Below are 16,989 nucleotides of genomic sequence, written 5' to 3' on the forward strand. Positions count from 1 at the left end.
TAACAACTGGCTCTTGCGAAGATGAATTTTTGGAAAGAGAGAAAATTCAACTGCCCTTGAGGGGAATCGAACCAACGCCCTGAAGAAAATCCCGTCAGAAAGCACGAAGTACGGCTTATGCGGCGAAATTAAAATTTGAAAATTTATTTGATCGCAATTTATTATTCTTAAAGGCTCTCCATTCTCTACTCTTTTGGTGACTCACGTGCTTGCGTACTGTTTTGGTCTTGTCCATGCTCGTACACTGTCTTGGTTATTTATATATAATACACGCGTTCTAGGTCACTCCCATGCTCACAGACTTTCTAGCTAACTGTTTTACTCGCTAAGAAGCCTAGTCCCTCACTCTGTAGGCAGAGGCGGAGCGGATTTGTAGTTTTACAACCCGTGGGCTGTACAAATTTTGATTTTGCAGCCCTTCTCCTAGTCTACTAATTTTCTGGACCCATTCATTCTTCAAAGCTGCCGTCCGGTAATATACCCGGTAATTTTCCGGGACGAGTCAAATAATGGCAAAGGAAAAATTTGGGTTCTCGTTTGTCCAAGGGCTGAAGACCCAGATACCCCTCTGACTTCCACCTGTTTCCACCCTAGGAAGCTTAAAGTACACGGTGATCAGCGAATAAGCCCTTATTTCAAAATTAAATATATCTACAACAAAGATCAATAGAATTATGCGGTAAACGGTACGTTTATTAGCAAAACTGTAAGAATGTTGTACAGAAATTTCGAAAATTTAGTTTTTTTTTCAATTTTTTAAAATTTAAAAAAAAACAAAACAAAACTGGAGATTTTGGGGTTCCGAAAATCCTCATTTGTGTGAAGAGAAACCACTGCATTCGCCTAAAGTTACTGCATGGGCTGCGGTATGCGCCATGTGTGCTGACAAATTGTTCCAAAATTGTAACGTAACGTTCAGTAGTAATCGTTTCTCGCACGAAGAATTGGCCGATAATGCCTCTGGCATAATTAAGAACGGTGAAATAATTGTGAATAAAAAAAAAACAAAAAAACAGAACAGTTTCTTCAAAAGCGGGATGTATGGTCAAATGCATTTTGTAATCTAAACAATGGTTCACGAATTTGGACGGGTAAAAAAAGTCAGGTTCAAATCAGAATCAGCCTAACACCAATGTCGTCTTTAGGGGCGTCACATGAGGCTTTGCGCCCGAAAGGCGGGTGAAGTACAACCCAACTTCGAGGCGCAAAAGCTAGCCGACCTCCCCGTTAAAAAAATCTTGCGAAGAAAGCAACATGCTTACAACGGTATAATTATTCATTCATTACACTTCACGCAATGTGAATTGAGGAAAAACTCAGTTTAAAAAATTGATTGCGGATGGAAGCACTACACATAACAAGCATTACACGGAAACAAACTTCCGCAAGGTTCACTATACATACACATACATTTCACTGTGTATTAATTCGTTAGATGTTCCGTACAGGAATATGGACGAGGTGCATGTTTGGTTTAGTAGTAGTAGGTGAAGTAGACCGTCATTGATGATTTTCATCGGCGGAGGTGAACATTTACCCCCACAGTATATTCTACGGATACAAACCCCATATCGATATTAATTCGTCTTCCTATTCGGACACCCAGCTTGAGGCACACTTTCGTCTTGCGGCATCCTTTCGCAAGATGAAAGTGTGCCGTTTCGTTGAGACAATCCAATGATATCTCCCTTGTATCAACACGGCTTCCGATTTGAGGCTAGTTTTCGTAATGTATTTCGAAATAAAATAAAAGTGTTCATTTCACTTTTTTCAATCATTTTATCGCTGAAATATGCACACAGTGTCTTTATAATTAACGTTCCACTTTGAAATGACCAGAAAAAGGACAAAATGATATCAGACTTGGTAATAGTAGTTCAATTTTCCGAAAAAAAGTTCTTCACCACTAGAGGGGAATGGCGCTGTATGCAATATTGTTAAACGAAACAAGACATGAAGACATCGTTTAAAATGTTTTTAATTGTTTCTGAAACGTGTTACAAAGCATGTTCAATGTCGCGTCCACCATTTTCTGAAAGCAAATTAAATCTCATTACTGCTTTCTTAACAGTAGCTTTTAGCATATCAGGAGGAATGTTACGGACATGTTGGCGTATGCATTTTTCAATTCCGCCAAATTGTTTAAGTTATCACCATAAACAGTGGCAGCATAAACAATTTGGTGGAATTGAAAAATGTGATACACCGACATGTCCGTAACATTCCTCCTAATATGCTAAGAGCTACTGTTGAGAACACAGTGATGCCATCTAAATTGCTTTCAGAAAATGGTGGACGTGACATTGAACATGCTTTGTAACACGTTTTAGAAACGATTAAAAACATTTTAAACCGATGTTTTCATGTCTTGTTTCGTTTAACAATATTGCCATTACCCGCTGGTAATGATTTTTTTTTTGCGGAAAATTGAATCCCACGACTCCTGTAAAACTACTACCAAGTTTGATAACATTTTGTCCAGTAGTTTTCGTTTTATGGTCATTTCAAAGTGGAACTTTAGGCCCTGCACAAGACCAAGTGTGCGGCTCACTTAATTGCTGTGGGAACTTATCGCGGGCCACTTGAGTTATCTGAAACGTGCCGCAGGTAATTTAAATGTAAATGCTCTGGAAAAGTGCACTTTGAGTCACTTAAATGATCTGGAAATATGCCAAGAGCCGCTTACGTGATTTATAAAAATGACGTGCGCCGCTTGAATGATATGTATGTGTGCTGCGAGTCATTCAAGTAATCTGGAAGCGTGCCACGGTCCACTCAAGTAACCTGCAAATGTGCACCGAGCCACTCAAGTGAACTGGAGGACTGCTTGTAATCACTCAAGTGATTTGGAAATGTTCTCAAGTGATCTGGGTATGTGCCGTTGGTATGATCCGGAAGTGCGCCAAGGGCCACATCAGATTTGCCTTGCGGGCTATGGGTTGAACATGTATGTACAAGACGAAGATAGATCTCGTTGAGAAAAATCTCTTGAGATCACCTCCTTTTCATATGAATATTTCTCCAGTTTTATTTGACCGTTTAAACAGATCGTGTTGGACTGCATGGGCAGCACTACACTATAAAAGTATTAGAAAAGTTCTTTCATAAAATTCGAAAAATTCAACCAATAAGTGTATCGGTTACATTAGAGCAAATGTAACCAATAAGCTTATTGGCTGTTTTTTGTTTTATCAAACTTATATAGAGTAATCCCGGCCTAAGGCAGCATTCTGCCATAAGAGTTTCTATGCATAAGAGTACGAACCTAGTGCAGGCTGATTCTGTTAGTCAGCGCCGTTACGAATTGGATAAAAAAAAACCTACAATTCAAGTTTTTAACCGGTGGCATATTGCAGAATCGGAAAACAGCCTTGTGAGATGTGCTTCCTAAAGACACGAATGGCAGAAGTTGAAGCGAAGAGAACCCTCCTTGTTCTTTAAAATGGAATCGCCGAAACATCGGGACACCTGCCTTTGAGGGACAAAGGAGGACAGAAGAGAGACCTTGGACGATCAGTGGGTCTCGGGAGCTGCCTATGTGCAGACGTGAATGTGAGGCGTGTAGTTTGTAAAATGATGGAGACCATTTGCGTTATTGAGTGATCAAATAAAGATCATGCAAAGTGGTAGATACGTGTGATGTTGATTATGTGAAAAGTTTTATTATTGTGGAAAAAAAAAAGGAATTGAAGTTCACCCACCAATAAAGGTGAATCCAACAGTGGTGGCAGCGGTGGGATTCGGAAGAAACTGGTGATGTGTTTGTGATGAGCCCGATACATCGGTAGCGAGTGAGAGAAACAAACATATACATCGAAGCGACGCCGGCAAGAAGAGAATCCAAACAACGAAAAGGAAACGATAGTCTCCTGGTACAAACGATAAGTTCGGTGGCGTAATTTTTTTTTCTCTCTCTCTCTCGGCGGTAAATATATGGAGTTCAGACAGTTTTGGTTTGAATATTTTATTTTTTTGTGTTTGTTGCAAGTGTAACCGCAAATCGCGATCAGGGTGTTTCTTGTATTTTTACTGTCTTTTTGTATGGTTTTTTTTACCTTTGCCTTTCGAAAAAAAAAGAAGAAAAATGCGTGGGTGAGATCATTCGTTGCATGAAACCTTTTAATTTTGCAACAAATTCGGTAGATAGTAGGAATCCGATAGTGTTTTTGAATTTCGGTTCATTGAGTGACAGGAAAATGACTTTTCTGATGAAATACTGCAAAGAGGAACTGAAGATACTGGCCATTGAGCTTGGTGAGGCAGTGGCACCTGATATCAAGGTAATGGAATTGAAAGATATCATTTTGGGTAATAAGGCATACGATGAGGAAATAGTTAGAGAACTATTAATTACTATAAGGCGCGAAAGAGTAGAGAAGGAGGAGATTCAGAGAGAGATTTATCAAAGAGAAAGAGAACTCCAATTTCGATTAGAAAGCGAGGAGCGTTTAGCCCTAGAAAAAATGCGTATTGGCATGGAAAATCAAAGTGGCTCAAACGAGTCTGGAAGTAAGGTTAAGACTTTAGATGATTTCGTGAAGGTAGCAAAGATGTTGACAGTCAAAGTCCCGTCTGAACCTGAAGGTTGGAGCTATTTTTTCACCAGTCTTGAGAAAGCTTTCGAGAGTGAAAATGTACCTGAGGCGGCAAGGGCAAAAATTTTGATTTGCATGCTGGGGGAGAGAGCTGCTAATCTATTAACATGTTTGAGCAGTGACAAATATGATGATTATAAGGAGTTGAAATTAATTGTGTTGAGGGAGTATCAGCCCTCCCCGCAGACATGTCTCGAAAACTTCCAAAAAGCGAGTCGGAACGAGGAAGAGACGTTCATGCAGTTTGCCACAAGGCTTACGTCGCAATGGGAACAATATATCAGGATGAGAGGAGCCACGGATTTCGAAAGTGTGAACTCATTGGTTGTAGCCGATAAATTATTCCAGACACTGGACCGGGAGACAGCGTACCACATTGGAATCCGACAAAACGGGGAGTGGTTTAAACCTAGGGACCTTGGGAGAGAATGTGATATTTTTTTCGCATCGAGGGGAAGAGAAATGGCTTCGAGTCCGAGGGAAAAACGTCGAGGCAGTTGGAGTGACAGAGTTCATGGGCAGTTTCACGATAGACGGACAGAGAACAAACTCTTCGATGGGAGCAGTAAAGGAGCACAATACAGGGAGAGTTGGAGAAAACCCACTTGTTTTGAATGTATTTCAAAATTTCATTTCAGACGTAACTGTCCCATTCTGGAGAAGCGAAAATTTACTGAATTTGAAGGTGAAAAAAAAAGCTAACATAAACCATACCCGAACTTTGGGAGAAGAGACAGACGAGCACGAAAGGGTGGTGGTGGCAAAAGTCCGATCTTTTGGGGAAACAACTTCGGGAAAGTCTGTTCGAGAACACCTTAGCAAATTAGAAAGAATTCCAATAAGTGTAAACGGGAAACTAGTTTATGCTCTCGTAGATTCTGGTAGTGAGATTACCGTAGTAAGACAGGATGTACTTCCTGAAATCCAAACAGAAGGGAGGCCGACTATTTTTTTAAAAGGTATTTTCGGACCTGCGGTAAAATGCCCACTTTTAAGCATTCCTTTAGGAATGGCGGTTGGGGATAGATCAAACGTGATACACCAGGAGGTATTGTGTGCGATAGCCAAGAATTTGGTGGAAGACGTTTTGTTGCCACCAGACGTAAGAAATATGCTGTGTGTAGAAGAGGGGAATTCGCTCGACACTCGAAAAATAGAAACAGAGGAGATTAACTCCAAGGCAGGGATGATGGAACCCAAGAAAATGTCCGAGAATGATCAAGAAGGCAAGAGTTACGAGTTTTCCGAGGAAATTGATAATGAAGGGATGGATCAAGAAAGAAGCAATTTAGATGAAAAGGATAAAATGCTGTCATCGACAGATCAGTTCCTTCGGGAACAAAATTTGTGTACGGATTTACGTGGAGCATGGGATAACGCGAAAATTGGGAAAGCAAACTACTTTGTTGCTGGGGAACTTTTATGGCATCGAGATAAGATTCTGGGGGAAACTGTGATGCAGCTAGTTCTGCCCAAGGGCAGAAGAGATGAAGTATTGAAACTAGCGCATTCCTCAGTATTTGCAGGACACATGGGAAAAAGAAAAACAATCGAAAGAATACGGTACTCTTTCTTCTGGGACATTCTGAAGAAGGATGCCGAAAGGTACTGTGAGCTGTGTGAAGAATGTCAATTGACTAAACAAGTATTAACGAGGGAAAGAGCCCCAATAACTCCCGTAACAAGACCAGAATTGCCTTTCCAGGTGGTCAATGTTGACATAATCGGTCCAATAACCCCTAGTAGTTCTAAGGGGCATAAATACATATTATGTCTGGTCGATCAACATACCAGGTGGGCGGAGGCTTTGCCACTCACTGGCATCTCTGCAAAAAGCACTTGTGAGGCATTATTAAGCATCTTTGCTAGAACGGGCATACCTAATGTCATAGCATCAGACAATGGTACCAACTTCAATGCGGAGTTGACTAAAGAATTCGAGAGAAGAATTGGAGCGTGCCCGAGATTTTCAACTCCTGGATACCCCCAATCAAATGGATTGGTTGAAAGATTCAATCAAACGTTGAAAAGGATGTTGAACCACATTATACACGCCGAAGGTAGGAAATGGCATTTGCAACTGCCGTATGCTTTGTGGGCGTATCGGGAAATTCCTAATAATACTACGGGAGTCGCACCATTTCAACTTCTATATGGCAGACCTCCACAAGGCCCATTATGCATTTTGAAAAATACATGGACAGGCAAATATGACGGGTTGCAATTGAACACGAAACCGATATCGTTGTACCTATATGATATGAAATGTCGGTTGGAAAGAGCAGCGGAACAAGCAAATCTTACAGCTCAAGTACAACAAGATAGAATGGCGAAATATTATAACCTGAGGTCTTCGGTTAGATCATTCAAACAGGGGGACAAAGTCATAGTGTTAATACCAGACTCTAACAGCAAAATCTACGCTAGGTGGCAAGGTCCGGGTTTTATCAAGGAACAAAAGGGCCAGCACTCATTTCTAATTGAGATGGGGGATGGCAGTGTAAAACATGTACATGAAAACAAAATCAGGAAATTCTCCTCATGTGTAAATTCGGCCAGTATTATTTTCGAAGGGGATGAAGATTTTGGAAGAGTGGAGACATGCCCCACCCAAACTTCAAAGGCCACTGATTTTTTTAAAGGGGTGAATGATCTTAATATATATTCACTTAATAAACGGCAATCAGCTGATTTAAAAAATCTCATTTTTAAGCATAGGATCTTGTTCACGAGACCAGTTCAACCAGCTAAGGTTGGCGAACACACGATTGAATTGGTACCCAATGCCACAAGGAAAAAACCTCATTGTTACAAAATACCAATGGCATATCGCGCAGAGGTCGATAAACAAATTCAGGAGTTGTTAGACTGGAATCTTATTGAGATATCAGAGGCAGAAATTGTATACCCTGTAGTATGTGTTGCAAAGAAAGACTCCTCCATTCGTATGTGTATTGACTATCGAGCACTGAATTCAGTGACTAAGGTCCCCGTCTTTCCGATGAAAGACATTCAAGAACTAATGTACGTGGCAGGAGGGGCGTGTTAGCTTACCAGCTTACATTTATTGAAAGGATATTGGCAAATCAAAATGGACGAAAACTGTCGACATCTTACGGCTTTCGCGACTCACAATGGCGTATACCAATGGAAGACCATGCCGTTCGGGTTGGTCGGGGCCAGTGGTACGTTTCAAAAACAAATGAATCGAGTTCTCAGGGAACATCATGAATATGCTCAGGCTTACATAGACGATATAATAATATTTTCTAAAACCTGGGAGGAACACCTTATGCATATATCTGCTTAAGACACCGTTTTTTTAGTTTTTTTTTTGAACATGTATGTAAGTCTGAATTCCATGTGTGAATTTTTGTAAAGAGAGGGAAAGATTTATTAGAAACTCATGCTTATTGTGTTTTTAAGAGAAAACCAGCTTCTGCTAGGCAAGTTTCTCTCTTGGTGGGGGCGTGTGAGATGTGCTTCCTAAAGACACGAATGGCAGAAGTTGAAGCGAAGAGAACCCTCCTTGTTCTTTAAAATGGAATCGCCGAAACATCGGGACACCTGCCTTTGAGGGACAAAGGAGGACAGAAGAGAGACCTTGGACGATCAGTGGGTCTCGGGAGCTGCCTATGTGCAGACGTGAATGTGAGGCGTGTAGTTTGTAAAATGATGGAGACCATTTGCGTTATTGAGTGATCAAATAAAGATCATGCAAAGTGGTAGATACGTGTGATGTTGATTATGTGAAAAGTTTTATTATTGTGGAAAAAAAAAAGGAATTGAAGTTCACCCACCAATAAAGGTGAATCCAACAAGCCTGCACCCTAAACGCGGTTTTAAAGACATTCACGTTTGAACGTGCTGCTGTTCGATATATTTTTTTCGTGTGTCGTGATGGAATAAATGCCGAATATCAATTTTTACATCTGTAATCTAACTCGCATCCTGAAATCAAAAATAAACTTCGAAATCTGTGAGGTAAACTCATTTGTCAAGTATCAAACATAGAATGACGTACCACATTAAAGTAATAAACTAGCATGACACACGAATGTGCCCCGGAGTTTTAAATGAGTGAAATGTATGACAGTTAAAGTATCGGATTCACTGACCTGGATGACCTTCCCCAACAGATTCCGAGCTGAACAGAAAAACCTGGTCTTCCCCGTGAAAGGGATGAGCATGACATTTAATTGTAGGGCCATTTTCCTGTTTTGGCGGAGTTGATGTCTCGTTGTTGACATCGTCTTCGTCTGAAGATGATGAAACTCGAGCTCCTAGAGTGGCCATGTCGTCGAGAATAACAGAAAGACGATCTTTGGCTCCTTCAAATTATCAAAGACGTATCAAATTGCAAAACTTTTAACAGCACTCTCTTTCCTTCCCGATTATTCTAATCTCTATAACTATGAAACTAACGTATTCTCACGATTGGCCACTCTCAGATAAGATGAAAATACGTAAATGCATTCTTTTCAAGCAATGTTATGTCTTGCAAAACGTAAACGCGCTGATGCTGATAAGGCATTGGGCTTATCTTGGGAGCGATAGGAAACGTGAATCAATAGCGCTCTTCTCACAGAAGAATAAATGGTACTGTATATTTTTTTCCCACGCAAAAAATGTTAAAAACGTTTTTTTCTGGTGTGTCACACGCACACCAAGAAAATTAAAATTAACAAATCAGCTTCAAAAGTTAGAGTATCGCGCCACAAAAGGCTGCTTTATACACATAACCCGAAATTAAATATTATGAAAAGGTTAAAGATGAGAAGTTATTGAAAATTTGTAAAAAGGAAGAATATGGATCAATGAGGAGGTCGTTCTCAAGGGGGAACCCCCCACATTGCTCCAAACTGTGGGGGGTTCCCCCTTGAGAACGACCTCCATATTCTTCCTTTTTACAATTTTTCAATAACTTCTCATCTTTCACCTTTTCATAATATATATTTATATATATATATATACAGGGTAATTCAGAACATATGAGAAAAAAACTATAAGAGGTGGTAATACACATAGCAACTGACAATTTTCATCAAAGAATGCATAGTTAGGGATACGTAAATTTCGTATTTATGAAATAACCGCGATAAATTCGAAATTTACGAAATACGATAAATGCGAAATTTGCCAGTTTTGTCGAATAAATGCTAAAATTTGATTTTTTCACTACTTTTAGCGAAATCTAGGTCATAGGCGGGAATAGACTTGGAGATCTGGGGGGCACGATGATGATGATGTCAATTCATCTACACATATATGCATTATATCAGTTGACTCCACTATGCTCCTTGCTCGCAGCTATATTTTCGTGTCGCTTCTCTTCCTTCCCATTCGTCGCTTTGCTCGCCCCGCTTCCACTATGTTCTTATATATCTTTCTACTTTATTCACGTCAGAGCGAAAAAAAAGTATGCACGGAAAATATTGCAACAAAAAATTAAATAATTTCATTACTTGAAAATTTTTATTATAAAATGCAATTTATGAACGCGAATTAGAACGCTAACCGTAGCAAACTTCAGCTTGGCGTAAAATACTTTAGCGAAGCCCGCATGTCACGTGACATAAAAAAAAAACATGCGTGGCTGCTAACCGCTATATGTGTTTCACACGAAATGGCGCGGATGCTGATAAGATCATTCGCACCCGCCTACCCGCAGTCAGTTCCCGGCCTAAGACCGATACACAGCCGCAACTAGAGGGGAGCAGGTGCGTCTGCTACCAAGGAGCGCCGGGCCGGAGGAGGAACAAATTTTCTCTCTTTACCTATCATTCAACATTACAAGGGGGTGCCAAAATGCGTGCTTGCCCCGTCTATACCTATCTAGTTGCGGCCTTCTTAGTATAGGTCAGTCGTTCTAAACATTTGGAAGCCCGTGGCCTGGTAAATCTCTTTTGTGTAAGTGAAAGGCCCGCCTTTGCAATGCAAATATAAGCCAATGATAGGCATTTTTAAGACAAATCTAAAATGGTACTACCAGGGCCACAATTAGGGGAAGCAGGCTGGTCCCGTGCGCCAGGCCAGAGGGGGCGCGAATTTTACCATCTAGCCTTTTCTTCAGCATTATAAAGGGGCGCCAAAATATCTGGGGACCGTGCTTGTCCCGGCTGACCAAGCGTCTAGTTGCGGTCCTGTGTACTACTCTGGTTTAAATAGCTTTCCCGACATAGGCGGGGATACACTTGGAAGTTTGGGGGGGGGCATGATGATGATGTCAATTCATATATACATTAGATCAGTCGACCCTACCTTTGACGCTGGAGAGGGGGGGGGGTCGGCAATTCGCCCCCCAAGCCTCTCCGTATCTCCGCCTATGTTTCCCGGTCTGAACACCAGGTTCACGTCCTGCTTTCGTAGCGAAATTGCTTTCCCTTTTATCTCGAGAAGTTTGCAACATAACTATTAGCTATTTCAAAGACAAATCCGATGATACCAATATCATTATGTCAGTAGCGACAACGCTGTGTATTGTTTATAAAACTTTTCTCCGACATAGTCCCGCCCCCTTCACAGGGGCAATGACTAAAATTGGCTCAATCCGATAGAGACTGACCGCGTGTTCTTTTTGAAAGAAAGAAAGTACCACAACGAGATTCAAGACACAAAGAAAGTGCTAATATCGAAACTTGCGGCCTTGTCCCCGGTACACCGTTTACCACAATTTTTTTTTCTCAGAAATAGAAACTAATGACTTTGAATTAAAATCAGTAAATTCTATAAAAAAGGGCTATGGCTAGAGAAGGGGAGGGGAAATTTTCAAAAAATTTCAGTAAAACGATTTTAGCATTTATGCGACGTTTTGACCTGTATGAGCGCACACACTTCGTTTATACGATGCGTCGTATAAACGAGATTTCGTTATATTGAAACTGAGCCGCCCTCCCCCCTCCCAACATTTCGAATAACTTTACACCTATGGCTAATATACGCCTAATACTCGCCAAATGAACCGAGTTTCACTTGATGCAGACTGTGTAGTTTTTGGAGAATACCGATTTCGTGTTGAAAATTGAAACGGGTTTCAACTGATCCACGTTTCAGCATGCTGAGTATACGGCCGATAGCTTTTCACAGGCACCAAGGATAAGTTGTGGTGCGGTGACCTATTGGAAACCAGTAGTGAGTCAGAGTTAGCTTGTGTATAATGTATTGTGAATTTTTCCTTTGCTTTCATTTGACTATTGTGAAACATATTCTAACAGGGCATGCCCCCCCCCCCCCATCCTTGAGCAGAACCCCTAGGCTGGGATCTTTTGTGGGGCCCCCATGCAGTCAGACTTCTCACGGGCCCTTCCATACAGGGTGATTCAGAAAAGATGGGAAAAACTAAGACGTGATAGTACACACCAATACAAACAATTATCAGCAAAGAATGCATGGTCTAAAACGCGAACGCGCTAGCGCCTTTCGAAACGGCCGCTCCGCAAACGTTGAAACGGCATTCCTGTTGAAATTTATCGGAGGAAAAAGAACACCATGCATGCAAATGTAACCTGGGGAAATACGCTAAGTATTTCATATTTAAATGCTTGTCTGTTTTCTCAGTATTACTAAAGTGCGACGCTATCCCGTACGTTACTAACTGTTAGAACGTTTGCATGCTGGAATAACTTCACAGGGCTGGCGCCCACGCCTTTTATTCACTGTGACGAGTATTTTTATACGGTTTCTTCTTCCCCAGGTTACATTTGCATGCATGGTGTTCTTTTTCTCCCGATAAATTTCAACAGGAATGTCTTTTTAACGTCTGCGGAGGGGCCGTTTCGAAACGCGCTAGTGCGTTTGACTTTCATGTTAAACTATGCTTTGATGACAATTGTTTGCATAGGTGTGTACTATCACCTCTTAAAGTTTTTCCCATCTTTTCTGAATCTTCCTGTAGTTAATTTACAGCGTCAAAATAGCCAAAAAATTATTAGAATTGTCGTGGGCCCTTGTGGGAGCCATGGGTGAAGGAACCAAAATGTACACTCGCCGCTTGCGATAGAGTACAGGGGAGGCGCTTGGCCATGTGACCCATTGCGGCCGCACGGCGCACCGCTCAAGAGCTGTGCTAAAGCCCAGGTGAATGGGTAAAAAAATGTTCCATTGGCCGAAAAAAAAATCAAAGAAAATGTTTTCTGTCGGCTGTGGAGGAGCGGAAAATCCGGGATGAAAGGGCGAAATTTTTTTTTTTGTTAGGAATTGTTTGGATAAATTGTAAGAGAGGGGCATGACCCCCAAGGGTAGCTTGGGGCCCGGGCAGGGCCGTAACTGGAGGGGGGGGGACAACTGCCTCATGTGGCAAAATTTAGGGGGCAGCAGTTTTAGGTGGGAACAAAAGAACACCATTACAAAATCACGAAATTTTAAAGCTATGGGGGCGACAAAACAATATTTGCCCCGGCTGGCTGTCCGGGCGGCAAAAATCTTAGTTACGGCCCTGGGCCAGAGGGTACGTGGTAGCCCAGGTCGATAAGATACTCGCCTCAAGTACCAAAGTATGTTTAGAGGTGTCGCGAGTTCGATACCCGGTTCGTCCTTGTCAGAAAACTTTCCTGACACAGGGGTACAACAGAAATACCAATACCATGAGTGGTAGATTCATGGTTCCAATCATTGTTGTTATAACAATGCATACCCCCTTTATTTATTGCCGCCATCTGCTAGCGTTATTTGCGTGTAGCCATATTTCTGTTATGCAGATTTAGATATAAGGGATGCTTCACTTTTTTGAAGCTGGTGCCCAAGTGGGCTTTACAATTTAACATTTAGCACATGACGCTCTCTCTACTCTCCGCAGAGGAGCTGGGTATTTGGCTGCGTTTATTTCATCCTAACGATTGAGTACTTTTGTACTGTTCTTGGCTCCGGGGTGAACGGGCCGCTGTCGTGAGAAGTTATGTACAACAGAAACGGCGACATGACCGCAAAAAAAAATTGCTACTGCAGGGAGTCCCCCATCGAGGGGTTAGCACACCAACCTCTCGATGAGTATAAAAAACAAGCCTGCCGTTCGGAATCGGCAATAAATTGTAGGTACCGGTCTAATTAACCCTCGTGTGAGGAAAATGACCGTGGTGCGACAAAAATGATCAAATGACCTGGGCCAGGGACTTGTGGGGTTTGCAGTCAAGTAAATACCCGACAGATGGTAGCACGGATACTGGCAAAAGGAGAGTCGTCTTTCTGTGAGGACGCAATATATCTGTCGACACCAGTGGCGTAGCCAGGTTTTGGTCCATGGGGGAGAGAAATTGTGAAAGGCGCCATTGTTTTGTTCGTGCTTAAGGCGCAAACTTAAAATTACGCATTAGTGGAAAGAACTTTAAATTTCCTAATTTAAAAAAAAAATCAAATTTATTTTTGATATGTTTTATATATATTTGAGCATATATACGCTCTAGCGAAGGAAAATCTCTATCTCCTCTGTAGCTTAGTGGTCAGAGCACTCGTTCGGCAATCGAGGGACCCGGGTTCGACTCCCGGTTGAGGCAGAGATGAGTTTTTTCCTTCCTTAAAAAATTAACATCTCAAATAATAAATATCTTCACAACATCCAGTCTTCTGCATATCTTGTAAATTTATTTTGTTTCAGTGTTGATGTTATTTTTAAAATTAAATTAATTACCTTCCAATTCAATTCAATTCAATTCAATTTTATTCATCACATCATAAAACTTACATTGGCAAAACGAAGAAAAAATCCATCCAAGGGATCGTTGTTGATCCATACTGGTGGACACGATTATTATTAAGTTAATTTTCAAACACGAATAGTAAATATTAATAATAAACTAATAATTAAAAAAAACAATGAAAAAACGCAAGACAGAGAAATCATCTAATGAATATGACATACACACACACACATATACGCAGACACAAAATATTACATTGATTTGAATTAACAATGGCAGCACTACACATAACAAGCATTACAGAGAAACAAAAAAACCACGTCAGGTTTCACTACACGTTCCGCATTCATTCCCGCATGTACCGATTCGTTGGGGTTGGGGGGGGGGGGTGTGGTGTAGCAATAGTAGGTAGGGCCTCCAAAAAATTGCTCGGGGATCCATGTTGTTCTTAAGTCAGCCACCTCGTTGGGCAATTTGCCTGTTGTGGCGTTGTATTTGTATTTGTATTAAGATTATTGATTTGTTAAAATATAAATAAAATAAATTATAAATGAAGCAAATAATTAGTATTAAGATAAATAATGGCAACAACGGAAGGTGCGATTCAGAAATTTTTTGAGTGATGGGGTAATGTTTTTTCCTTTTTTGCGAGAGCTCAATAGGGAAAAAATATAAATAGCACACACACACAATTAAAAAATATCAATAGCATATTAAAAATAACTTTCAGTATCATTTATAGAGAGCAAATATTTGAGACGTTTTTTTAATACAAATATTGAAGTGCAGTCAAGAATGTCAGATGGCAGATTGTTGTAAAATTTCGGAACAAGAAACGTAAAGTGATTTCTCTTTACTGTTTTATGAATAAGTGGTATAGATAATGTATTGCTAAATCTACTCGATGTTCTTGAAGTATTGAAGGGTAAATCGAGTTGATTTTTATGTAGAAGAATTATCGATCTGTGAAAATATAGATAACGAAGGGGTAATATATATAGGTTTAGAAAAAGTTCGTGTGAAGGAGTGGAATAATCGTTAGTAAGTGCTCTTATTATTTTTTTTTGCATTTGAATAATGGGGCGTAAAGTGCTTATGTAATCGATTCCCCATACAGTCAGGCCAATGACGGCGAATGAATAACGGCATAATAAAATGACAGTAGAAAAGGTCGATTTACATATTGCTTAAGGTAATAGAATTTGTATAGGGTGTATCGAAGTTTTGATTGCATGTGTTTTATATGTGTTTTCCATTTTAGGTTGTTGTCTATATGTACACCAAGATACTTTAATGAAGATACTTGTTCTAAAGATGAACATGCGCACGAAAAGTTACATGGGCAGTTTTGGCTATGAAAAATAATATTGTATCTAATTTCTGTATTGTTATGCAAAGAAAAGCTCATAAATTTTGTTTTCGATACATTAATTTCAAGATTATTTGCAGAAAACCAATTGCGAACTTCAATTAAGTCATGATTTATGGTGTTCGTTAAAGATTGATGATCTATTGCTGAATAAAGTATCATCAGCGAATGTTATAATTTTAGCAACTAAATCAAGGTTACAGAAATCGTTGATAAATATAGTAAAAAGTAGTGGCCCTAAAGTAGATCCTTGAGAAATTCCTTTCTTCATGGACATCGGAGTACTAATATATTTGCCACATTTAACTCTTTGGATCCTATTCTTAAAGTATGATTTAAATAGGCTATGTGCATTACCTCTAATTCATACAGTTGAAGTTTATTAAGTAAAATGTTATGGTCAATGCTGTCGAAACATTTTCGTATATCCAGGAAGATAGCTATTGTTTTCTTTGATTTGTCTATATTATCAATAATATAGTTACTAAATTCAAGAAGTGCAGTTTCTGTATTTCTAATTTGGAAGAAAACCATGTTGGTTATTTGAAAAGAAATTATGCACATTTAAATATGAAAAAAGTCTGTCTCTCATAATTGTTTCGATAATTTTTGATGCTGTACAAAGAACTGAAACGGGTCTATAATTGTTCAAGTCATTTTTGTCACCTGTTTTGTAGATTGGGGTTATGACGGCATGTTTTAATGAATCCGGAAAAATTCCATTTTCCAAACTATCATTGATAAGCTTGGAAAATATATATAGAATATTATCCGGAATATGTTTCCAAACTTTTGCATTAATTGAATCAGAAGATGTAACTGAAGTTTTTAAATTATTTATGATTTTTTTTACTTCAGCAATATCTGAAGGAAAGAGAAAAATGGAGTTATTGATGTTTTGAATATATTGTTCATGAGCATCATCCGAAACTCCTCTGTTTGATGAGACATTAATAAAATGTGAATTGAATTGATTAACCAGGTTTTGAGGTTCAAGATTATCAGAGAGAATATTTGTTTTTTGTTTTGCACCCAGTATGTTATTAACAAATTTCCATCGTTCAGCATTATTCTGACACTTAGTAAATTCGGTTGAGTAGTAGTTTTTCTTGGCAATTCTAATTTTTGATTTAGTTAGTGATGTTACATTTCTGTAAGCTGATTCAACTGAAATGTCATAAGGGTATTTTTTAGTTTTCAGATACAGTTTTTGTTTATTTTTTATTAAACAACGAATTTCGTTGGTAACCCACGGTTTCCCATAATTTCTTATAGAAGCATTACTCACATATCTGGAGTGATTCTGAACAATAGTGTGTAAAGTAGAAAAAAAGTAATCGAAAACAAGTCCATTATGCGAATTATCAGTTTTAAATTTATAATTTTGAAGATA

The 16,989-nt window shown here is 39.7% G+C and overlaps 1 protein-coding gene across 2 annotated transcripts in view; it reads right to left on the bottom strand.

The window, feature by feature from the left end:
* The window catches only part of LOC149081138 (S-adenosylmethionine synthase-like), a 95,028-nt gene extending 86,024 nt beyond the window's left edge, over positions 1 to 9,004 (bottom strand). The window contains exon 1 of one of the 2 annotated variants that reach the window (XM_089237927.1): positions 8,714 to 9,004. In XM_089237927.1, the coding sequence (XP_089094053.1) occupies positions 8,714 to 8,891 (178 nt within the window). In that variant the 5' untranslated portion in view covers positions 8,892 to 9,004. The remainder of the gene's footprint in view (positions 1 to 8,713) is intronic. The other variant, XM_089237928.1, reaches the window with a different exon arrangement.
* Between the last annotated feature and the right edge of the window lie 7,985 nt (positions 9,005 to 16,989).

This window comes from Pholcus phalangioides, unplaced genomic scaffold (genome assembly GCF_987345545.1).
Source record: "Pholcus phalangioides strain wild (caught in Gottingen) unplaced genomic scaffold, Ppha-v1.0 ptg000010l_1, whole genome shotgun sequence".
Taxonomy (NCBI): Eukaryota; Metazoa; Arthropoda; class Arachnida; order Araneae; family Pholcidae; genus Pholcus; species Pholcus phalangioides.